The sequence below is a fragment of the Anabrus simplex genome, chromosome 1 (genome assembly GCF_040414725.1).
Source record: "Anabrus simplex isolate iqAnaSimp1 chromosome 1, ASM4041472v1, whole genome shotgun sequence".
Lineage (NCBI taxonomy): Eukaryota > Metazoa > Arthropoda > Insecta > Orthoptera > Tettigoniidae > Anabrus > Anabrus simplex.
This window is the reverse complement of record NC_090265.1, coordinates 993,714,848-993,741,783: the sequence shown is the minus strand read 5'-3', so window position 1 is coordinate 993,741,783 and position 26,936 is coordinate 993,714,848. Positions and strand designations below refer to the sequence as shown.

The 26,936-nt window shown below is 38.1% G+C and overlaps 1 protein-coding gene across 9 annotated transcripts in view; it reads right to left on the bottom strand.

Annotated features, from left to right (window-relative positions):
• Positions 1-25,874, bottom strand: part of Abl (tyrosine-protein kinase Abl) — a 520,947-nt gene extending 495,073 nt beyond the window's left edge. For all 9 annotated transcript variants that reach the window (XM_067136890.2, XM_067136892.2, XM_067136891.2 and 6 more), the window contains exon 1: positions 25,519-25,874. In XM_067136890.2, coding sequence (XP_066992991.2) covers positions 25,519-25,651 — 133 coding nt within the window. In that variant the 5' untranslated portion in view covers positions 25,652-25,874. The remainder of the gene's footprint in view (positions 1-25,518) is intronic.
• Between the last annotated feature and the right edge of the window lie 1,062 nt (positions 25,875-26,936).

Genomic DNA, 26,936 nt, shown 5'->3' with positions numbered 1-26,936 from the left:
GTATTTTATTTATTTATTTATTTCATATATCTTGCAAATACATCTGAATGCACGTTATGTGGTCGTATTTTGTAAATACTGCAAAATACACATTTTCTAAACATGTATGTTTTAGGAATATCTAACATTACTTGTAAACATATATAATAAGCGCCCATTATAACGCACTTCGTCATTAAATAATATTAGATATAAAAATCAAACATATTAATATTGTCAATGGACTTTAAGTGAAATATCATTCTCACATTTAGTGTGAAACTTGTCGTTGAATATTATGTTATGTAATCTTATGTTAGGTTCATAACTTGTTCGTCTTCAGTAACACACAAGATGTACTTAGCTCTGAACCAATGCTGTTTCCAACTACTGAATTCGCAACGTTCATTGTAGAACTGCTCACAGGCATATTATGACCCAAACAAAATAATTATTTAGCACTATCGCAAGTTACTTCATGGCCAAAAATGTTTCCGAGAGGCTGCTCCGCTGTTCAAGAATAAAGTTCTCTAGCTTCTGGAGAAAGTATTCATCATCAACAGCACACACTATTTTCATCAATGCTTCACCAAATTGTACCAATTTGTTCACCCATTCACTGCTTTCTTGAAATTCAGTAAACTCCATTTCTAAATGGTTAAAATCTAACCAGTCAAGAAAATTGATCTTACTATCGCCCATTTGTGCAATATGAGATTATGAAATAAAGTGCAATGTTTTCTCCAAATCTAGAAATTGTGAATATTTCTTGAAAACTATTTCTTACAAACACAGTACTTTTCGTCTTCGAAAGTTAAGTGACCTGGAATTTTTTTACGATCTCAAACAATTTATCTGAAGTATATCCCATTCCTTGCAGTTTTTATTCACATCATTGTATACTGCTGTAAAATCACGAAGAAACATTAAATTGCACAGTCAAATAGGGTCCGTGATTTCTGGGAATTCTTCCTGAGTTTCTGTCATGAAGAAGCAAATTTCGTCCAAGAGCTCAACAAACCTTTGGAGTACTTGCCAATGACTCAGCCAGCCAGCATTATCGTACATTAGTCTGCCATACTGAGATTCCACTTCGTGTAACATCTTCGAGAACTGGCGATTAATTAGAGCATGTGTAAATATGTTCGCAGTTGTAGTTACCATCAAGGGTACACTTTCAAATGACTTCATACCTTCTTTCGTACATAGGGCTTCCATGACTTCATACCTTCTTTCGTACATAGGGCTTCCTGGTGCAATATAAAATAGACTGTAAAATAGGGTGTTTTAACATTTTTTTAAAGACATTTCACAAACCCATTATGAATATTCACCATACTTGGGGCAGCATCAGTTGTCATAGACAATTATCAGTACATCAAACACCATTTAATACAAGTTCTTGCTTCACTTCGTTCATTATATCTTGCTCTGTTGTCGTAGATCGTAAGCTCAGCAATTAACACATTCCTCCCTCATCATATTTCCACAAGGAAATCAGACAAAAACAGCTAACATCTAGACATACGGAATACATCTCGGTGTTATCCAAATCGGCTTTCAATTGCTCCGAAACATCTTTACTCATTCTTATTAATCAAGCCTTGACAGTATACAGTACACTGGCTAGCATTTCTTTCATTCTGTTAATTATTTGTCAGGAAAGTCTTCAAATAATGTGTCTGACTTCAATAAGAAAGCCTCCTCCAAGAACTCATGTCAGAAAGTGGTGTTATTCCTTGGCCTGAAAGAAGATACACAACAACTAGTTTGTTTTGTTTATCGATCAATTTTTTTTTTAAACGAACTCTTTTCTTTCTTCATTTGGCGTGAAACAAACATTTGCATGATTAAATGTGCGGTATACAACTGTTTCCGAATACAAGGAACACACAGCTTTAAAGTTTCTTGTGCCGGGCTGAGTGGCTCAGACGGTTAAGGCGCTGGCCTTCTAACCCCAACTTGGCAGGTTCGATCCTGGCTCAGTCCAGTGGTATTTGAAGGTGCTCAAATACGACAGCCTCGTGCCGGTAGATTTACTGGCACGTAAAAGAACTCCTGCAGGACTAAATTCCGGCACCTCGGCGTCTCCGAAGACCGTAAAAGTAGTTAGTGGGACGTAAAACAAATAACATTATTATTATTATTATTATTATTAAAGTTTCTTGCTATCTCTCCGAATTCCCTTGTCCACTGTTCTTGAAAAACCTAGCCACTACCTTTGTTAAGTTTCTGTATTTTCGGCACCGAAAACATGTTTGTGATGTCCGTATACAGAACCACCAGAAAATGATATTCAATAACGGTTACACACTGAGAATATTTACAAGGTACTGGCTACCACAGACAAGTCATACTCCACTGACTGACGTGGGTGAGCGAAGGGCTCACCGGCCGCATCTGACACTAGACTTCCAGACCTATCAGTGTTGCGCTTCCGAATGGAACTAGAATTTATATTTTCGATATTTGTTTCTTACACGTGGGACATTATGAATATACGATCCACGAGATATGAATAGTACAAGACGTATATAAAAAAGTTAATATGTTCATGTGGCGTGCCAACGAAATCTTCTAGGCGTGTCACCCAGTGACGCGTGGCATAGGTTCGCCATCCCTGGTCTAGGAAATGCCATATAACAAATATTTGGTCACATCCAAATGGGGCATGTCAAAACGGGTAATGGCGTGTATGTCACTATGTGTGACAATGCAATTATATGTCTATAATGATATGCTTTAGGTCTTAAAATTAGTTTATAAAACACTATCTCCACTTAAAACTAATAAGTATATAAGACAAAAACAATATATGTAGGAACACTTCATGCACATGAATGTTTGTGTCTTGCGTGTTATTCAGTTCATCGGTTGACTTCTGTGTTCAAGTCTTATTTTCATAGTAGTACACTTGGTTGATGTTTTTGGAGCTTGAATGATATGATTTGCTTGTAAAATTATCACATTATATGTATAAAAGATTTTGTCTTCATATACAGCGAGTCAGAATTTTTCGGACAGAATAATATACATGTAATACCCCTGTATTAGAGCAAGGACAGGTAATAAATTAGAAATTACTAAACTCTGAATTTAATGCACTTTGTAGGCACTGTAATTATCCAATTGTGATTTGTAGAGAGTTTACAAAGTAATAATACCTTTTACTTATTTGAGATACGAAAATTTGCTGGTCAATATTTTTCGGACGGGAGATGTTTAGCTACTCGAGGCATGCTGTACAGGCAGGTCCCAGTCAGTGTCTTCCTCATGTACAAAGCAGATGCAACGATTCATAAGTGAAATGGGACGCAGAGGAAAGAACAGTACATTGGATCAAAGGCAATTATTAATATTCCATCATGAAAAAGGAAAAACATTTCGACAAATCGCAGATTTGCTGAACATGAAGAAAAGCACTGTTAACGATATTATCTGCCGATACAAATTTCAAGACAGATTTGAAAATTTGCCACAGACAGGTCGCCCGAGGGTCCTTACTAGAAGAAAAGAGAAGAGAAGAGAGGTCAGTAATAAGAAAAGCGAAAAGAAATCCATGTCTTACTACAACCACTATTGCTGCTGCAGCTGATAACGAGTTTGGAAAGAAGATCAGTGCAAGTACAATCCCGAGGGTGTTATATAGAGGTGATTATCACAGGCAAACTGCAAGAAGGAAGCCCTATATCAACAAAATAAATAGGATCAAGAGACAACGATTTGCTAAGGAGCATCTTAGCAAAGATATGAACTGGTGGAAGACTGTAATTTTCTGCAATGAATTGAAATTCAACGTTTCTGATGCAGATGGGCGCATCATAGTTTGGAGACGGCCCAATAAAGAGTTTGAAGGAAGAAATATGAAGGCAACGGTAAAACATGGAGGGTGACGTCATGATGTGGGGCTGTATGTCGGCTCAAGAAGTATACGAGCTGATTTTTATAGACGGAAACATGGACCACCACCAGTATCTTCAGATTTTAAAAAACAACCTGAAGAACAGTGCAGAAAATATGGCAGTTGGGGACTGTTTTAAATCTTATCAGGACAACGACCTGAAACATACGGCCTATAATGTACAGCTATGGTTGTTGTACAACTGTCCTGAAGCTGTGAATCCTCCCCCACAAAGTCCTGACATTAACCCCATAGAGAATGTATGGGATATATTGGATAACAACATCTGGAAACTTCCCATAAATTCCACAGCTGATGTGAAGAGACGACTGCAAGAGGAGTGGGAAAAATTGTCCCATTCTACTAAAAGAAAACTTGTGGAGAGCATACCGAGATGTCTGACTGAAGTACTTTGCAGAAAGGGAAGAATGGCTAAGTATTAATATTCCTACATGGACTCCATCTTTCATACTTTTATTGTGCTTTAGCATTTTTGTCTGAATATTATGAACAGGCAATTTTGTATTATTGTAATTACATTCATAAGTTTCAAATTTTTGTGTATCATTTTTGGTATCTGTATGTGTAACTGTTCATTCTGAAGTAAGTAAAATTAAACTATATATGTTTCTTATTTATCTCTTTTTTATTTTATTTTAAAGGAATTCTGCCTGTCCGAAAAGTTATGACAGTCACTGTATATACATAGAATAAAACACTTTCCAAGATTAAAAAGAGTGTCAGGCATTTGGATACAATTAGGTTAACATATGTATATTCAGCTCTGCTGTGTGTGGAATTTGTTGTTTTATGTTAAAATTGAATCATGTTGTCCTGTGACATTCGTAAAATTTGAGTGGCATTAGATTCAAAGTGGTGGCTCCTTTCCCATCTGTAGCTGTGCAGTGATGTTATAATTATCTGTGAAAGATAAGATTGAGCTGTGAGTGATATTTTATGTTGGAGGAATGTGTAAGGATTGTGTGTGCTAATTTGAATATGTACTTACTGTTACTGGTGTGGTTCAGTTGCGTTTGATATATGAGCTCGTTGTGTACTGGTTCGTATTCGTCTTGGGCTCATACCAGCTGCTGTGAGGGGAAGGGAAGGGGGGGTAGGGCGAGTTGCTGTTGTGGGGGTAGGGGTGGAGCTAGGTGTGTCATTTAATGTTTCTCTGTCATGTGTCATGTTTTGTTTATTGATTATCTTAAGGTAACCATTTTTTAGGGCAGGGATGACTGTATTGAAGATGATAGTTTTTTCTGTTATTTCATTTATGTTGAAATTTGGATTGGTATTCTGATCTAGAGAAATGTAAAATTCTTCTGTTACGTTGAGCAGGGGGGCCTTGGGCTTATCTTCAGGATTTGCACGTCGTTCTTGATGTTTGTGAAACAGTGTTTATAGTCCTCGATATGTTGGCCTATTGAGGTTAAAATGATTGTGTTTTACAGCGTTTGTGTGTTCATTATATCGGGTTAGAAAGTTCCTACCGGTGTGTCCGATGTAGCTTGTCTCGGTTGTTGCATTTAATATGGTATACCCCTGAGTGGTTGTATTCATTGTTGCTGTTGATTGTTCTGACGTTGTGTATGATATTGGTACTGTTGTGTGTAGTTTTGAATGCTATTCTTAAGTTATGTTTTTTTAAACGTTAGTTATGGGGTATATGTGTAAATTATTGAAGGTGAATAGTGCGTAATCTTTCTTGGGTTTGTCTATTTTTGTTAATTTGGTTTTGGACGTGACCAAATATTTGTTATCATATGGCATTCCCCAGGCAATGTAATTTTAATCAGAGCTTCATGATCTATATGTGAATGTATTGTTCAGCTGAAGATGACCCTATATAGGGGGGTTCGAAACCAGTACTGTACATAATAAGTGCAATAAATAAGTATTGATAAAGTGGAAGTCCTTTCCTATTTCTAATTGTGTTGAATTGAATTCGACATGTTCAGTTGATAAGATAAAGATGGTTACGAATGATGCCATCAATTGCGCTCATTTTTGCCAGTAGTCTCCCATGATCCACCCTATCAAATGCTTTAGACAGGTCAATTGCAATACAGTCCATTTGACATCCTGAATCCAAGATATCTGCTATATTTTGCTTCTAGCCATGGCAATTTAGATATAGTGAAAAACAGCAAAAATAGGAAGGAAAATGTGAAGGAAAAATTAACTGGAAGACTGAGGGAGAAAGGAATTATTTTAAAAAATAGGAGGCGGAGGAAAGATATACACCTGCTGGAGGGAATACTCCAATGAGTTGCTCAATGAAGAATTCCCATTGGGCATAACTCCACAGCTTCCTGTTCCAGGATCTGTACCCGCGATATCCCCAGCTGAAGTCCAACTAGTCCTTTCGAATCACTGTTTTTGCTAGTTGCTTTACGTCACACCGACACAGATAGGTCTTATGGCGACGATGGGACAGGGAAGGGCAGGAGTGGGAAGGAAGCGGCCGTGGCCTTAATTAAGGTACAGCCCCAGCATTTGCCTGGTGTGAAAATGGGAAACCACAGAAAACCATCTTCAGGGCTGCCGACAGTGGGGTTCAAACCTACTATCTCCCGAATACTGGATACTTGAATCACTGTTATTGGTGATATTTTATTTAGATATCCTTATGTCAGCTCTATTGCTGTTAATGTGACTATGAAGCCTTGAAAATTGTCTCTGTTGAATTTTTAAGAAAGGTGAAGGGAGAAAGGTAATTTAGGCACTACCTGAATTAGCCGTAAGCCAAAAGGGCTAACAGATAAGAAGATAAATAAACCCTTGTGGAGTTTCCTCGTCTCTTAACAAGGGAACATTCCAGCACACATGATCATCATTGTACAGTTCCAGTTTCCCGGGTACTCTTAATGAGCCTCTTCCACTTCTTCCTGTCCATATACAACTTGTCATGGAGAACATCATCCACTGTCCATCCTCTGGTAACTAGATCAACCTTGATCATGTCCATTCATCAGGTTTTAGGTCTTCCTGCAGGTCTTTTTCCCTCCACCTGTTTTTCCAAATTTATTCTGGCAGTTCTTGTAGGCTCCATCCTCATCACATGCCCGTACCACCATAGTATGGATGTGCCGATTCAGTCTAATAAGGATGTCTTTATTCCGCCTTCTTTCCCCACCTCCTCATTTCTTAACTTATCTATCTTAGTCTTCTGGATGGTGGATCTAAGAAATTCCATCTCTGATGCTTGCAGTCTTGATGAATCTCTTTTTGTGAGGGTGCACACTTCAATACCATAGGTCAATATCTTTTGCACTCTGTAATTTCCTTTCTGACCAAATTATCACTGGACATTACACTTCAAGGTAAGGAAAACTATTCACAGACTCTAGCTAGCTGGTGGTCTCCTAGTTTTAAACTTACTGGACGCCCTTCCCTGTTGACTACCATCACCACTGTCTTGGTCTCGCTAATGTTGAGGTTATATTCCTGGAACTGGGATATCCATATGTTGAGTCTGGTCTGTACTTCCTCTTCTCCAGTAGACGTATGGATGTAAATACCTCACCTAAAGTCTTACTCTAAAGGAAGTTATTCTAAACTAGTGACGTAAATTTGAAGCGTCATAAAAATGTTCTCCCACTGGACCTTAAATTAAAACTCATACAAACACTTCTATCCTATCTTTGACTACTGTGACAGTTTATTGACTGACCTAACCTGTGAACAAGCAACAAAGCTACAACGTGTACAGAACTCTTGCATTCGATATGCCTTCCAGCTCCGACATGATGCTCATATAACACCATAGTAAAAAAAGCTGGGATGGCTACGTCTAAATAACCATAGAAAAACGCACCAAATGACCCTTGTCTATCAGTTGCTTTCTTCAAACAGCCCCACCTATCTATTGTCCAATTTTAGGCTTCTTTCTTCGTTCCACGAAATTAACACTCGTTCCGGATCACTACTTGAAATAGCACCGCATCGAACAAATACCTACAGCCATTCATTCCTGGTCTCTGCTTCGAGATTATGGAATACGATCCCGGAAGAAATTAAAAAGTCTTGCTCGTCTAGGACATTTAAAACAGCCTACCATAAATTCCTCCAGAGTACATACAGTTGACTCGAATGAATGTAAGAGTGAATGACGTGTGAATGAAACCAAAAATTACGTACTAGATCTAAATTTTTAGGCTATCCTATTTACGTTCTTACTACTCTCATTTAAGGCTATAGACTGTTCGTAGGAATAGGCTACAGAGTAACATCATTTTTAGTATACTCAGATTGTAACGTACTAATATTCAGTTAATTTATTTTAGTCTTATATTTGAATAAGCTTTCCTTTAAGCTAATTATAGATATATTCTTTATGTTATAAGTTGATTTTTTTTTTTTTTAATTCGGTATTATCCACTCTATGTATCCTATAATTCTTCATCAGTAGTAACCTTAATTAATTGTATTATTGTAATTCCTTATCTGACTCACATATCTCAATAACAGTAATTGATTAGAATGATATTTTAGATTAATCCTGTAAAAATAAAAATTGTATGTGGTTAAGTGTAAGAGAGGGCCATGAGCCCTAACTTCGCCACTTAATAAAGACACAAATAAATAAATAAATAAATAAATAAATAAATAAATAAATAAATAAATAAATAAATTTGAACGAGATACAATAAGCGTCAACTATTTAGCTTTGAGACCTGAACTACAAGTTTCATCAGAATGCCACAAATATTTATACAAGCAACATAGGACATAACATTCAAAGCACCTTTTTCCATGCAAAAAAAAAATAAGCAAAATACAACCTGAAACAACTATGACCAAAATATTGGGTCGAAGCATAAGTTTGTGCGGTCCTTATATTTTATTTTATTGTCACGCACTATAACTCACAATCACGATCACTCAGTGATGTATTCACCTCCACTCTTTATGACCTGCCAACGTTCAGGTAGCAGTTGAATACTTCGCCTGTAGAGCTTTTTTGGTTTTGATTGGAAGAAATCTGTTAGCCATTGGTCAAGAGAAGCTTCGTCAGGAAACACTTGCCCCTGAATGTGATTAGAAAGAGAGAGGAAATGATGACAATCTGAGGGGGTAAGGTCAGGGTGATACGGAGGATAAGGAAGAGGTTCCCAGCCAAGTTCAGCAATCACACCTTTGGTCAAATGCGCTGTATGCGGACGAGCATTATCATGGAGCAATAAGACTGGTTGTTGTCTTTGTCTTTTGTTGTCAATAGCAACAGCAAGCCGTCTTAGCTGGTCACAATACACAGCAGAGGTAATCGTTACATTTTTTGAAGAAGTTCATGGTGAAGAAAGCTATCTTTGTTCCAGCAAACACACAACATGATTTTTTGTGGATGGGCACTATCCTTGGCACAGGGAGTTGCTTTTCTTGATGGGATGAGCCACTCTTTCCTCTTCTTCATGTTGACATACAGGCACCACTTCTTGTCACCAATGACCATGTTCGAAAGGAATGTTTCGTGCCTATCACAAGCCAACCGGTGCCAGGCAAGCAATGACGAACAGATGTTTACTTGCTGATTTTTGTTACCGTCACTCAGCACATGTGGTACTCACATACCCAATTTCTGTACCTTACCCATAGAATGCAAATAGTGTACAATAGTTGACTGATCACGTTCAAAAACTTGCGCCATTTCCCGTATCATTTGACATGGATTCTCATTAAGCAACTCATTCAAGCGATTTTCATCAAAATCTTAAGGCCTTCCAGAATGTGGACCATCAGACAAGTCAAACCGTCCTGCTCAAAAGCGGGAAAACCATTTTTGTGCTGTTCTTTCAGCAATTGCTTCATTCCTGTACACTTCACAAATTGCTCTTGCAGCTCATGCTGCACTGGATCCTTGGTTAAAGTCAAAGAGTAAAATGTGTCGGTAATGCTCACTTTTCTAAACTTGACATTCCATATCAGTTTGTCTCAAGTATACACAAATAATATGTTCACAATAAAGAAAACCTGTGTTTCAGAACACACAAACTCCAAACTCAGTTAAAACAACAGAATAACGATAAGCAATCCCTTCACGCCACAATGTTGCCAACCCAAAAGAATACCGCACGAAGTTATGCATCGACCCTATATGATTAAACCAATAAAAACTGTAAAATATTCATTTATATGCCGTACAAAATAAGGCTAAATTGCCCAGAAATGTGTGTTGCTTTTGTTTTTTCTATGTCACACCAACACAGATAGGTCTTAAGACAACAACATTATAGGAAAAGCCTAGGAGAGGGAAGGAAGCTGCCATGGTCTTAATTAAGGTACAGCCCTAGCATTCGCCTGGTGTGAAAATAGGAAGCTACAGAAAACCATCTTCAGGGCTGCCAACAGTGGTGTTCGAAACACTATCTCCCAGATGCAAGCTCACAGTTGCGCGCCCCTAACCGCACAGCCAACTCGCCAGGTAAGACTCCAAATTAGATTATGGTTCCAGTGTATAGGACCCTCATCAGAATTACTTGGTTCAAGAACTTGAAAAGATCCTAAGGAAAGTAATACAATTTGTACTGGGCAATTTCTGACAAAAGTATAATATTTCTGCAAATAGAGACTCCAACCAAGTATGACAAAGACTGAAATTTGTTCCTTCCATCTCAACAACTGCATGGATAACATGGATCTCAGATTATATTTTGATACTGTCCTTTTATCATACAATTAATATCCCAAGTACCTGAGTATTACTGCGGATAGAACTTTATCCTTCAAACAACATTTGCTGAAGACTTCTGCAAAGCTGAGATCTCTTAACATTATCCAGAAACTATGCAGAATAACTTAGTGCTAAAATGCTTCAACTCTTCGCTCCTTGGCTATTGGTCTCATTCTATCTGCTGCTGAATACTGCACCCCCAAACAGCCTTCACATCAGGAAGATTGATGATGAAATCAATAAAACAATCCGAGTGATCTCCGGTACCATTAAATGCACCCCTACTCAATGGCTTCAGTTCTAAACCAAATTCTTCCACCTCAACTCTGCAGGTGAAACGTTCTGGTCGAAGAGTTTCACAAGATACTCCAAAATCAGGATCTTCCTATTCACTCTGACATATCTGATCTTTGTCTAACCAGACTCCATTCAATGCAGTCACCTATGAAGACAGCAGCAAGATTAATCTGCAAGAACTTTGATATGGTGCAACAGTGGTCCCACAATTGGAAGACTTTCACTCCTCAGGAGTTTCAAGACATGCCATCAGTCTCCTCTAAAGTTCCTGTATTTGACCTACCCCGCAGGGTATGGTCAGAACTAAACCAGACCCGGACCAGCACTGGGGTTTGTGCGGAACAAGCTACCTTCACCGAAGTGCGACTGTGGAGACAACAAACAGTGAAACACATCATTCAACATTGTCCCATAAGAGCCTACGGAGAAGACATCAATGATTTCAACTCTGTGACTTCTGCATCAATAAACTACATTTTGAATGTAACTTTTAGATTGTGATCAACCTTGTTTGTGTTCGTTTTTGCTTTGTTTTCTATAAAATGTGCATGTGTACCTACAATTAATAATAAACAGACAAAAACGTAACATCACCAAAATGTTTGAAACTTTGGGCTGGGAAGATTTGGGAGTGAGGAGGCAAGCTGATCAACTAAGTGGCATGTTCCACATTACATGTTATAATTCTCATATTTTGGTCCGTATTGAATTGTACAATAAAGTCAAAGAAATATTAATGTTTATTTATTCCACCTATTCAATACATAAAAAGTGATTTTAAATTATAGGGACATGTTTCGTCCTTTATTTAAGGCATCTTCAGCCTAAATCTCAATCTGAAAGATAAAAAAAATCAGGATCCTGATTGTTCTTAATTGTGGTTGATTTAAAAAACAATACAAATGAATGTGAGGATGATGTAGGAAATAGTTAAGATATTATTAAAAATAAAGTCTTAATAAAGTCTTACAAACAAATAGACGTAATTTATACACTTTCTTGAATGTCCTCGTCTAAAAATGTGCTAACAAGTTGCATATTGGTAGTTCTATAAGAATGCAAATTGCTACGTTGAATCTTGTAAAGCGGCGCCCTGTGTTGGTTGAGGGCGATAGAGAAAAGTTTGGATCCTGAACAGTTCAAACGTCAGAATAATGATGAAGAATGTTGCTGATTACTCCAAGTGGAGTTTAAAAACATTTTAAAGCTAGTAATGAGAAGTTTCTGCCGCTCACTCAAATTATGTTGTAGGGGCGAGGGAAATGCTTGATACTTTAAGTGGGGTTTATAATAACATATAAAGTGGTTAGATTGTTGTAAATCTCGTGTGAAGAGATAAATCTGTAGTCGTCTTAAAGCACGAGTGAAGAAGAGTACTCAATGGTAAGCAGCTGTGTTAAATATTAGCTGGAAGGAGCGACTGTAGCTTCTTGTGTAGAGTCGAAAGAGAAATTTGGTTTGAAGTCTCTTTATTAATGTTAAATTGGTTAACGTAAAGTTGAGTTGGAGAGAACCAAATTTCCCTTTCGACTCTACACAAGAAGCTACAGTCGCTCCTTCCAGCTAATATTTTTTGCTATTTGCTTTATGTCGCACTGACACAGACAGGTCTTATGGCGAATATGTGATAGGAAAGGCCTAGGAATGGGAAGGAAGCGGCCGTGGCCTTAATTAAGGTACAGCCCCAGCATTTGCCTGGTGTGAAAATGGGAAACCACGGAAAACCATTTTCAGGGCTGCCAACAGTGGGGTTCGAACCTACTATCTCCCGATTACTGGATACTGGCCGCACTTAAGCGATTGCAGCCATCGAGCTCGGTCAGCTAATATTTAACACAGCTGCTTATCATTGAGCACTCTTCTTCACTCGTGCTTTAAGATTACAGATTTATCTCTTCACACAAGATTTACAACAATCTAACCACTTTATATGTTATTATAAACCCCACTTAAATTATCAAGCATTTCTCTCGCCCCTACAGCATAATTTGAGTGAGCGGCAGAAACGTCTCATTACTAGCTTTAAAATGTTTTTAAACTCCACTTGGAGTAATCAGCAACATTCTTCATCATTATTCTAACGTTTGAACTGTTTAGGATCCAAACTTTTCTCTAACACCCTCAACCAACACAGGGTGCTGCTTTACAAGATTCAACGTAGCAATTTGCATTCTTATAGAACTACCAATATGCAACTTGTTACCACATTTTTAGACAAGGACATTCAAGAAAGTGTATAAATTACATCTATTTGTTTGTAAGACTTTATTTTTAAGAATATCTTAACTATTTCCTACATCATCCTCACATTCATTTGTAATTTTTTTTAATCAACCACAATTAAGAACAATCAGGATCCTGATTTTTTACCTTTCAGATTGAGATTTAGGCTGAAGATGCCCTTAAATAAAAGCGAAACATGTCCCTATAATTTAAAATCACTTTTTATGTATTGAATAGGTGGAATAAATAAACATTAATATTTCTTTGACTTCATGTTCCACATTGTCAGTCGACAGATGGCATGGAATGATGTGTAGCTACATATGTAAACCTCCACCTCTCCTACCATGCCAGCCAAAATTCTGATGAACTTTTTTTCCACCAATGGGACTCAAACTGACTAGATTGTTGAATGTGTGCGGAAAATTTTGCTGAATATCATTTCATCAAATACAATATTACAATGTAGCATTCATGCATTTAACCATTACAGGACCAGCTGATGAAATATCATTAGTGACAATCCTTGCGAGAAAGACCAACTGATGATATATCATCAATGGCCACCCAGGATAGAAAGAGCAGCTGACGACATTTTGTCGACGGAATAAAAGGAAAGCTGTAGGCCAAATATTTTAACAAATGCCTAATAACGCTATATTTAGTGTCTTGAAGATCTTTTAGGACTGTTAGAATGAGGTTTGATTGCGTATGAGAATTAAAGCATGCAATAAAACACCAACAAGTATAGTGCAGCTCATCTAATGCAGAGCGCCAGCCCGCACTATCTTTATTACTGACCTATGCATTCTGCTGTTGCTGTTTCAACATAAAACACGTGTGGCGACAAGCAATGTAATGCGCTCTCGTCAGCTTTATCATTTGTTTACTTACGGTATCCCCTTCCCAAGGGAAATTATTGTGAGTGCTGATTTCTGTTTCGAGAGATACAGCCATCGCCTTTGGGGATAATGCGCGATTCTTGTAAATCTATGATAAGCACCAAATTGGAGACAGAACTCAGCAAGAACTCTGACAATGATTTGTTAGATTTCTCTGATTTGACAGTCATTTAGACCTATGTTTTGTTTAATATCAGCTTTCGACATCTGGATAACAACACAAGAATGAAACTCACAGGCAGTACCAAGACAGTGATAGTAGTCCTGAAGTTAGATCTTGCATGAACAATAACACTGACAGATGTGAGCCGAGTGACTCAGTTCCAGATCAGATGAAAGTGATGACCATGTTAACCAGTCGAAGATATCTGAAGATAGTAACCACAGTTCTCTCGCAGTTTTACCTTCATGAAATCCCCTGGACCTAACACTGCCCTTCACCTGATTCAAACCAGTGGCTTATTTTTATTTGTTGTTTTTTTTTTTTACAGCTAGCCTCTTTTGACTTATGGTTACAGACACAAATAGGTAAAGAACTTTATAGCATCCTGGATTTATTTATTTATTTAGTGTATGGCTAGAGATACAGTGCCTGTCTTAAGTAGGATCTACACTTCTATATACGTATATCTAAATTTTGGACGTAGTCGATAATTTCTGGGGTCGTGAGAGCAAAATCACTAGCAATGGCATTATACTTTCTTGCCTTACAAACGGTGATGTTGTGCTGGATCGTCTGTTGTGTTGCACCGCAGTCACACTCAGGCGTTGAAATTCTGTTCCACTTGTAGTGGAAGGCTGCACAGTTCCCATGGTTAATTTGAACCCTGTTCAGTGTGGACCATAGTCTATGAGGAAGGTTGAAACCAGGTGGTGGTGTCTTCTTCACAGGAGACATTGTTGGGTATTATTTGTCATCGAGTTTCTTCTGCTATTCAATGGAAGTTTGGTAGTTGCTGTTCCTCAAACTGGCATCTCTTGTTGGTTTTCTTGTATGCAGGCAATATCGTCATGTATCGGCAGTTCTGAATTGTTCACATTTTTCATTATTTAAAAATAACTTTTGAGGAATACTTTCAAATTGAGCTATTTTCTGGTAGAAAAAAACTGAAGTTTTACGAGATCGCCTGTTGTATAGCAAAGATCAGCGCTGCATGACCACCATATTCGTGGCTTAAATCTTAAGAGCATTCCTTTTATAAAAAGAAAAGGTCATCAAATTGGATGAAACTCCCTATAGCTGGTTTACGACTAAGCCTTGCTCTGACTTGCTTCTAGCGTGGCAAGAAGTTTTTAAATGTTCTGATGTGGATTTGTACCAATCCTCTTTCTGAGGCCAGAATTTTGATCTCCCCAGTCAACACACTGAAACTACCAGATTCTAACAACGCTTGCAACATTTTCAAATATGGTCATTCATATTTCACATTGCAGAAAGATTGTTTGCATGAAGTGTTAAACTACCTCATTAAATATGTGTATATTAGTTCTTCAGTGTTTTCTCAACAGTTCATAGCGGAACTTCAGTTTTAAATATGGACAGCAACAATGAACATTGTACTCCGCACGAGATGTTATGGCAGGCATGTCACATTTCGAGTTATATTTCAATTTTTACATTGAAGTCAACAAAAATGTTGGCGTTTCTCAAATAATCCTTAAAAAGGCATTCGGTTCTTCCATTTGTTTCAATTTCTGAAAAATGAGTTTTGTAATCTACCACGTGATTTTATGGCTGAAGTAGTCTCAAATAGAGACGAAACATGTCCCTAATATTTAATAATGTTTTTAAATTAAATATTTTTTCACTTGTAAAGTGATGTGTACTGATTGGGTGGACCAAAACCTAACATTTGTTTCTTAGTTTTCTACCAGGAACGATGGAAGCCATGCCAGCAGTGTGCCTTGTATGCCATACTTGTTAGGCTTTAACGACAGTCGTTGATGAGGTACCTGATCAAAGGCTTTACTCCAGTCGAGAATTACGTAGTCCACTTGGGAGATATTAGACTCGTCCACGGAATGTTGCTACTATCAATTACTGTTGTTAACATTTATATAAACTAGATGTAATAGAGACCAGGCGATAATTGTCTACATTTTCCCCGTCGCCATCTTTTAATACGGGAATGATATTTGCTGTTTTCCATTCATCTGGCACAGTCCAACTGTTCATAGAAATGTTAAATGTTGCACTAAAGAGAAGGTGCCAATGCATCTGCACAGCGGTGGAGAATTCTGGCCGGCACGTTATCTGGGCCATTCATTGCATGGGGTCTGGTTCTCCGATGACTTGCTGCAACCTCGTTAGCAGTGAAGAACAGGCTAGTTAGGGGCGGGAAGGGAGGAGTTGTCCTTGTAGTGAACAGGTTTTCATCCTTGTCAGCTGTGGTGAAGTTATTTTTAAATTTACTATAAAATGTGTCTGCTATATCTTGGGGAGAGGAAACTGATAGTCTGTTGTACTTGAAGACGGATGTAGCACTGTTGCCACTTTTGTTTCTGATGAAAGTCCATAGTTCTTAATTTGTGGAACTAAGGCTGTGGATATGTTAACTGTAGGCATTGCGCATTAATGATTTGATTTTGTTCTTAGCCAGTGGGTACTTCTCCCACTTACTGTCACTTGGATTTTCCTTCCATTTCCTGTATAAATTATTTCTCTTTCAGATAATTGATGTTATCCCTTTAGTGATCCATGGTGTTTTTCGCTTGTTAGAGATGGAAACTTTCAGCACCACTTGATCGACTCATTCGAGAAATACTTTTTTTCCAGTTTTGCCAGATCTCGTTGATATATCGCCAGTGAACGACGTGAGAGGAAAAGGAAGATTTTTTGACAGAAGAGACGAAAGATCATTCCAGTTGATGCGGAAAAAATTATATATTGTTCTGGAGTGGAGTTTTGGGGAGGGTTTGCTTGCTTGTTGTTTAAAGGGGCCTAACATCTAAGGTCATCGGCCCTGGGGAGGCTTTCCTGTAGGTCAAAGTTGTAATTATAACTTGGTGATCACAAAACCCAGGTATAACGTCCAATACTTTTACACCCCTCACCAGCAAGTATCAGTTGGCGAAAGCTTGATAGGTAGCTAAAACCATACTTGATTGTTGTATTATATTCCAAATAAATACCACCACAAGTGCAGTATAAAATTATGGATTCTCTGTGATTCAGTTTCAAACACTTTATGAATTTCCATTGTTATAAAGAAGCAAAATCTACAGAAGATAGACAAGGCTTAGGTTACGCTGGGATGGTGAATTTGTTAAATTTGTGTAGCTTTCTAAACAAGGGTTACCACATATTTATGGACAAATTTTTTTCAGGTGTTCCTCTTGCTAGGTACATTTTTTACTGGCACTCTGGTGTAACAAAGAAGGTAGGCATATTTCAGGAGAAATGACACAAAAACTAGATGTAGGAAGGAAGATAATATATACACGAGTAAAGGACACATTGTCAGTTTGGCTTATAGAGTGAAAAAATCCCAGAAATTCTCTGTAATTTTACTGTCTACAAACATGGAAATAAACTATCAAGAGAAGGGAAAATGAAGCAGGGGAAAGAAACTTTCACAGTGAAACCGAGAATGATCTGCAATTACAATATATTTATGGAAGGGATTGACATGAATGATATGATGCTGTATAGTTATCTCAACGAGTGGAGTATGATAAAATATTGGAAGAAAGTGGCACATTCAATATATTGGTAGAAATTCAGTATGTGCAGCATAAGTTTTATAGCCATGGGCGCCCGCAGGATCTTTTCCAGGGGGGGGGGGGGCACATTAACAATTTTCTTGAATATAAAAACCAATATAACATCAGCAACATTAAATTGTTTACAGAAACTTCCAGTTATAACATATTTCATGCCTGTAATTTCAGTACTTTCAGTTTATGAAATAATCTGGTATTATATTAAACAATTGAACATCAACATCTTTAGAATTCCAGAGGGGCAAGTGCCCCCCCTTGCGGGCGCCCATGTTTATAGCATCATAAGGGATTTGAAAGTGTTAAAAATCTTATGTGGAATACCCTGTAGAGGAGACATGTGTTCACTGCAACAGCCAGGGATCCACCCACCATCCCCTAGAAGTACATTTACTTTTATAACCTAACGTCATTATTCATCGCTCAAGCACGCTGTAGCATATCCACTGGCTGAGATACAATCGTTCCCAGCAATAAAGTGAAAGGCATTCCGTTACCAAACCTGCACAATAAAAACACAATTAAAGGCAATCTGTAACAAAACAATGTACAATACAGACCAATAGCTTTGTCACTAGCAGGCATGATAAACTACTTCAGCTTTTGGAATGCGCTGCTCTCACCATACGGAATGCTAGAGGCCTAATAGCCGCTTCGCGCCCCCAGACCCCCTTTGCTTGATCGAAATCCAATGGTTTTTTTACTAAACTAACCTAACCAATCCTGACCAATAGTTTTGTCACTAGCCAGACCTAACTAATCCACACCAATGGCTTTGTCACCAATCGTCACAAGTTCATAAGTTCAAAAGTTGGCACGTCCACAGCGAGAAGTCAGTAAGAAACAAATGACAGTGCATCACGCGTACATGTCTGCGCTCAAACAGTGCTGCAGTAACTGAACTTTTTTTTTTGCTAATTTTTTACGTCGCACCGACACAGATATGTCTTACGGCGACGATGGGACAGGAAAGAGCTAGGAGTGGGAAGGAAGCGGCCGTGGCCTTAATTAAGGTACAGCCCCAGCATTTGCCTGGTGTGCAAATGGGAAACCACGGAAAACCATTTTCAGGGCTGCCGGCAGTGGGGTTCGAACCTACTATCTCCCGAATACTGGATACTGGCCGCACTTAAGCGACTGCAGCTATCGAGCTCGGTAGTAACTGAACTATTGCCATCATGGTTTCAAAGTCATGCCAAGGTACCAATTTCTTGTCTCAATATGTGTCTGAAGAATGGCTCCAGGAAAAAAAGAAATTAGCATCTGTTAGGCCTTCAAATGATGAGTTTTGAGGGCCTTTACGAAGTAGAACTTGCTTAACTCTCAAGAAAAACATTGGTCATGCAGTGATGCCATGGTGTGTGCATTGCAAAAAAACTAACCACAATTTGAGTCTCTCTCCCTAACCAACTTTGAGAAAAATAGCAGTTTCTTAATTGTAAGCAAAATTGGTTCAACAAATCCTGTTACTTGGAAAGAAAACAGGTCCTGCATGTTCTTCGGATAGCAAAAAAATGAAATGGCGTATGGCTTTTAGTGCCGGGAATGTCCGAGAACATGTTCAGCTCACCAGGTGCAGGTCTTTTGATTTGACTCCCCTAGGTGACCTGCGCATCTTGATGAGGATGAAATGATGATGAAGACGATACATACAGTACTCCCGGCTCCCGTACCAGCGAAATTACCCAATGATGGTTAAAATTCCCGACCCTGCCGTGAATCGAACCCGGGACCCCTCTGACCAAAGGCCAGCACGCTAACCATTTAGCCATGGAGCCAGACTCTTCGAATAGCAAAAGCATGTAACAATACAGAAGATATAGCAAACTATAGTCAACTCAGAAGAAAATATAAAGACCTCTTAGAGAAGGCACAGAAGGAATACAATGAACTGAAAGCAAACAGACCGGTGATGGAGGCAAGGAAGGATTCCTACTTAGCTTTAAAACCTAGAAAATCACAGACAGCCAGTAAAACAGACATGAGCACTGAATCAGCAAAATTCCTCATTAGCATATTCACTGAAACCTAGTGGAGCAGAGTTCAAGGACTACATATTTCTCACACAAGAGGTGCACAAAATCATACTCAGTATGAAAGACAAGCACCAGGGCCAGATACACTGAGCATCGAAAGACAGCACCGGACATTCTGTTGCCAACTATGACGGAAACAATGACAGAGATGAGGGCCTTTGTCATCATTCTGTTGAATATGGGCTTGAACAGAATATCAGCAATCAAGTCATACTGCGGAGCCAATGCTTCGCAAAGTTCTCCCTGGTTTTGGCAAATGTTCATTAAAACTAGATTTGAATCTTTTTCCATTTAGTTGTCAATAGTAAGTTGGCCAGGAACAACGAACCAAATTATGATCCATGCGGTAAATTTCAACCTTTAGTAAATCATGTGAACAATATTGTTTAATATTATTATTATTATTATTATTATTATTATTATTATTATTATTATTATTATTATTATTATTATCATCATCATCATTACTATTATTGTTGTTTATTTGTAAATAAATTTGTGTATGTGTGGAAAACAATGGGAAACATTATCACAAACCTACAATATAACACACAAACTGATCACAAACCTCATGAATATATGTTTACAATTAGAGGACATTCCAAAGGCATGGGAAACTTCAATAATAAAGATGTTCAATAAAGGGAAAGGAGACCCACAGGATCCTAACTCCTACATTGAAGAACAATCCATTGAAGTTGCTTACAAAACTTAAATAACGGATAGACTAAGCCAACAAATAGATACAAAAGTCCCGGAAGAAAAGTTTGGCTTCAGAAGAGCTGGAAGCATGACACGACACAAACAATAAGTAATCTAATAGACGACATAGATAACTCTCTCAGACTGCCAAATGGAATGTTCCATGCTGTGTACATCAACTTCACAACATTTGATACAATGAAGAACAATATTATCTCCTGGAAACTTGACACCTAAGTCTAGGAAAATAAGATTCTCCCTAATCTGGCTCATAACATGTTGAAGAGCAATAGAGTCATAAACTCAAGACAATGTAGCAACATCTAACGGGATTACTCAGACTAATGGCGTGCTGTAGGGAGATTCTCTGAACCCTCTATTGTTCAATGCCATCACATATGATGTCGTACAAGCAATAAGAAGAGGAGGAGAAAGTAAGAATATATATACATGTTGATTATATGGTAATAGGATCAGAAGACATTGCAGAAGTACAGAAAGTATTAAATGCTCTGACCACTTAGAGGTCAATACAAAAAAGACTGAATACATGATCTTCAGAAAAGGTGGACGGGCTTCCCCAAGAGAGATATTGACTCAAAGCAACACGCACTACAAGTTGTAAAAAAACTTGAAATGCCTTGGATTAACCCTACAGATGACTGCACATTCTTACTGATTACACATAGGACAAAGAGCAACAGCAACATTAAAAGCAATATAAGACATCAAACTTCTCAATAGATTATCTCTAAAGACAGCCATGGCTCTATTTGATGCCAAAATAATTCCTATGTTGACTTAAGGAACAGAGATTATTTGGGATAAGCTAACAATGAATGACCTTAGGATGCTAGAAAAGGTCAAGGCATGCTTCCTAATTACAACTCTTGGCCTTTCTAGATATACAAGATCAAGATTAGTATACGAACTCGCCAGAGAATCTTTCCTAATTGAAACGCTGAGATTTACGCTACATTTACCCTCTACGGATAGTTAGAAGAGGCTACTGCAGGAGAGGGAAGCGAAGAAAACTGAGATCTGGACAGAATTCTACTCTACAAAGGCCATGATGGACAAGTCATGGGCGGACACAAACAAGGAGCTGCAACAATTCGCGACCTTAATGGCAATAAGGTAAATCCGGTACAGATGTCGCTCCGGTACAGAAGCCGCATACACTGTAGGCAGAGGTTCGCATAGTTACAGCTCGATGGCAGTGTGTAGGGTTTTTCAGTTTGTAAGAAAGAACTACTGTATGCGGGTGTGAAGAAAGTTCCTTGTATATTACGTCAATTATTAGCCAATATCTAGTGGAGAGTACAAGTTTTCTCCTGACCAAGTTTTTCCTTGTGTTCATTTATTGTATATTAAATTGGTTTCAAATGCTTAAATCAGCCGTTTTTTGTACAGCAGTAGTCAGAAGTGTAACTCTAATTGATAGTAAGCTTATTTTCATCCATGTTGGCCTTGGGGTACAACAGAACGGTGTGGCGTCTCTACCTGATAGTTGAGAGTTGCCACACAGCAATCCGGCAGAGATGCCTCATTGCTATCAGATTCTAAACATGATCTGAAAACATTCAATAATAATAGTCAGAGGGTACCAGCATTTTATTTGAATATTTTATTCCCTCACGATTCTTAAAATAAATAATTTATTTTTATTGCTTTCATTGTTAGACCAACATTATTGTTATTATATAAAATTATATTATTTTCAGAAATAAAAATGTATTTGATAGACCAGAGAGTGTTTTTAACATGGATGAGCCAGGAGTGCAGGCCAACAACCAACCTGGTTCTGTGATAAAGGAAACAGGTTCCAAATCTGTTACTAGTCAGGAGAGAAAAGCAAAAATGTAACTGTTTTGGCTTGTTGGAATGCTTTAGGCCAAAAAGAGGCAAAAACAACCTCCTCTCTCGCTGCACGACACAGAACATGACCAGTGAGGAGGACCATCTCAGCAAACGGAAAGAGCCCATAAATTCAGAAATGAACCGCTCCTGTGAATGTTAAAAAAATTATTTTCTAACTACAAAACAAAGTAACTGGATCCAAGTGTTAAAGTTGCAACCAGTGACTCCACGTATCTTGCTCAACATATGACAGGTGTGTAGATTGTGGTAGGAAAATTACTAGAGAACGAAGTACTAAGAAGTAATCTGTGTATACTTGTACCTTGTAACAGGATAAATATAAGTTTTTGATTCAAGAATCATCCAGATTTTACAAGATAATTAACATATTGTTATCAACACCTGTCTGAAGCATATTTTCAAAAGGGATAGCATTATTTTTAATTAATTTTTGGTAGAAATATAGTAACAGGGCCTCAAGGATTATTACATAAAATGTTACTTTAAATGCTGCTATTCTCACCTTTAAATGATCGTGGAAGAGAGATGTGTTCAATACACTTGCTAGGGACCAACCCACCCACCCCTAGAAGTACATTTACTTTTATAACCAAAAATACTGTTTTAGACGCCATACTCCATTGCTTATAACGATGATTGGTTCAGGTATGGAAGAGGATGACATCACTGACACCTAGGATGAGGCAAAGATTTTGTTACCATCCACTGCAGAAAAAAAAATATATACATAAAGCGACCAGGGAGGTTTAAAAGGCTGCGACGCATACTGCCCGCCTGGCAAGGAAAAAGGTAGTTTAGTAGTTCTAACCTATATTTGCACGTCCAGGCCAATCTCTGTCATGGGGGCCACATTCCCTTTGAAAGGGTCTTATCTATCGCCGCGGCACATACTGTCCGCACGGCAATAAAAAAGGTAGTTTAGTAGTTGTAACCAATCTTTGCACATCCAGGCCAATCTTTGTCATGAGAACAGTAGCCCCTTTGGGGCCACACTCCCTTCGACAGGCTCTTTTCTATTGCCGCTGTGCATACTGTCCGCAAGGCAAGAAAAAATGTATAGTCATATCAAACCAACAACCAACAGTTGGCAGCATTGTCGTTCCTCTCGGCGTTCCCTCTCAGCGCTACTGGTGCGACAGTCAACGTGTGAGCGCCACCTAGTGGTGGCTTGTGTTATTAAACCTTGAGGCCCCTTTACTATAGTTTTGCCTTGAAATTATGATTAATTTAATGTTGTGAATTATGAGTTAAGATTCTTTTACCACTGAATAGGCTACATATAATTGCCTTCTAGTATGTTCTAATGTTCAGTCAGTCATATTAAAGTTGAAGAAATTAGCTTAAATTTGATTTTGCTCTTGATTATTTTACCTGTGGCATCCCTCCCGAGCAAAGTCAGCATCTATACCGGGTTCCAGGAGAGATGCAGCTGATGCAACAATTCTTTTGTTCTTTCCTTTCTCCCATTAATTTGCAATTATCAATGTTTTGCTCATCTCTGATATAATGTAAATATTTTCAAATTATTCTCTATCAGTTTGCAACCGTTTTTAAAGTAAATCTACAGGTTCCAGGAGAGATGCAGCTGATGCAACAATTCTTTTGTTCTTTCCTTTCTTCCATTAATTTGCAATTATCAATGTTTTGCTCATCTCTGATATAATGTAAATATTTTCAAATTATTCTCTATCAGTTTGCAACCGTTTTTAAAGTAAATCTACGGATATATAACAAAAAAGTATGAAAAGTGCAGCAACTCTACCAGAATTACATTACACAGACACCACCACAGGGTTTGCAAGTTAAAATCCTTCCACGACCCAGGCGACAAGTGCAAATGTGTTTTCTGTGATCATCTTTGGAAACACAACCACGTTGTGTAGTGCAAAAAACTACCCCAAGTCTATAACAAAGTTCTGTACAAACACCTCTCGGTATCACAGAATGATTCTCTCTAAGCAATGCACAATCTGTGTGCTCTATTACTATTAATGAATTAATTGTAAGCAATTATGTTAATATTTTATTACCGCTATCAGACAGCTAAAAAGTTTACAAGTAGTGTGTCAAGTTCAAGTCCCAAATTACAACCCTGGTGATTTAGAATGAGCTTTAAGAGCTTAAGTTTCTAAAAGATCTTTCCTCCATTCATTCTAAGCAAATCCTAGAACAGTCCCTAGTTCAAAGATCGAACTATTAAACTATTAAGCATTTGCAGATATGAGTAAAACTCAGTATGTATTGATTTTCTCTTTCAAAAACTGTCTGGACCCAAAAATGTACCGGTACACAGGCTATTACCATGACAGTAGTATCTGAAATCACAATCCACTTCAAATCTCAGACAATACTGCTAAATAACAAGCTTAAATAAAAGAGCATATAGTAGCCTATAGAAAGCAACTAGTCCCATGCATTCTGGCCCAGTGAGGAAAGCAATGGCAAACTACCTCACTTCTCGTCTTGCCCAATATGCCTCATTTGGGGTCTGCCATTGGTTTTTGCCGTTTCCCTATAACTGCATAGCCTTGAGGATGCAACCAGCCTCTGGGCTGATAACCTAACAGAGAGAATAGAATTTCTGCAATAATTAATCTAGTTTGTAACCAGTAGAAATGTTGTGAATAAAAGCAGTGCTATCATATGAAATGAAATGTTCTCACTTTTAACGAACAGTACTGCGCTGTATCCTGACGGCTCATTTTCATGACATAAGCTCCCGTTATATCATAATGATATAGAACGTGGAAACAGGCTGTAATATGAAGTGAATACATTAATGTGTTTCACAGCTAACAGTGTATAGAAAAGAAAGTCTGAAATCCGTTAGCATCTTGACAAAATACTGAAGGAAAAAAAATAGGGAATTCGAAAGCATGCTACACTCATCCAACATTAACTCACTACCTACTCTCAGATTACTGTATTCCATACAACCAAGTAGTGTCGGAAGAAAACAAAATGTTTAACTTCTGTTGGAGAGACCCCAATCACCCAAAGGAGAGTGAGCATCAAACTAAATCCATAGTAAGCCTGACACCATATGACAGCTAGTTCTAGGGTCAATGAAAACATGTCACATCTCTCAGAATCAAAGTTAGTAACATGGAAACATGTAATTAACTGTAACCAAATAACGAAACGTCAAAATTAGCATTAGTAACAGCTACTACTAACAAGGAAAGTGCTCATCCTCGAACTCACCGCTGTGTTCCGTAAATATGTTGGACCCTTGCTGACGCCCATCTCGAGGAAGCCTCGGTTTATTCCTGATCGTAGTTCTTACGGTGAGAGATCCAGCAGATACTACGCGTTCCTTGGCTTGCTGGGCGCCCATGATTCGGGACCATTCCCCAGTCGGCCTCAGGCACTGCACGCCGAGACACACTGAAGAATGTTTCTAACCAAGTTCATCCATAAATACTACATCATGTTTCATATGCTGCATCACAGGAAACCACCATATCCATTTTCAAAAAAAAAAATCTTGGTTCCTCAACCTTTCCTCCAGTACACACAAATAGTGTCACTGACTATAAGACATATTAATTACCGCCATCTTTGACATCTCAACGTCGATTATTTAGTTTGTAAACCACACACGTGATGGAGTCACTAGCAAGAAAATAGGAAATAAAAGAACATCTATCAATCTATGTACCAACATAACGAACCAATTCTCAAGAATAAATACATAGGATCTCAGGATACAATTTAAAAAATCGGGACACGCTTCCTTTCTAAAATAAATTATAATAAATCTACTAAAGGGATATAAATCATTTCAAACTATCTCATCAAGAACAATCTACTAGAACATGACCAAAAAATCTGAAAATGCCATGTTCTTCCCGATGCCCTCAGACCAAACTAACTTATGAATTAGACAAGAAATCCTATTATATTCAGGACTAGCCGATGTACCCGTGCTTCGCTTCAGAATCCTAAATTGCAATACGAATTCCAGGTTAGGTAGTGAACACGTCATAAGATTGTATTAAATTGCATAGCTATTAACGTTATCCTAGAAACGTGACGGGAAACTCACCAAACGACTTTTCTTATGTGAAGAATGGGTTAGGAATTTTCATTGTAATGGAAGGCCATCTCACCTACCATCGGTCACAATCAAGCAGGGGAGTTTTTATTATAATGGAAGACACTCCTCTCCACCTACGTGTTTACATCCTCAGAGAGACTGTGTTAGTGCTTTTCACAAGTGACATCAATATGGTCATTACAATGACGCCAGTAGAAACGTTGTGATTAAAAGCAGCGCTATCATATGAAATGAAATGTTCTCACTGTTAACGAACAGTACTGTGTCGTATCCTGACGGCTCATTTGACATATTCAATTATTTAATTAACGTAGACTGCAGTTTGATGGTACAGAAGTTGCGAGCTAGAGTTGGAACCGGAAGTAAATGAGACAGTAAGGCGTGAGATACTATAGAACATCCAGAGTTCTTCTTCTTCAATCAATCAATCCATCAATACCGATCTGCATTTAGGGCAGTCGCCCAAGTGGCAGATTCACTATCCGTTGCTTTCCTAGCCTTTTCCTAAATGATTTCAGAGAAACTGGAAATTTATTGAACATCTCCCTTGGTAAGTTATTCC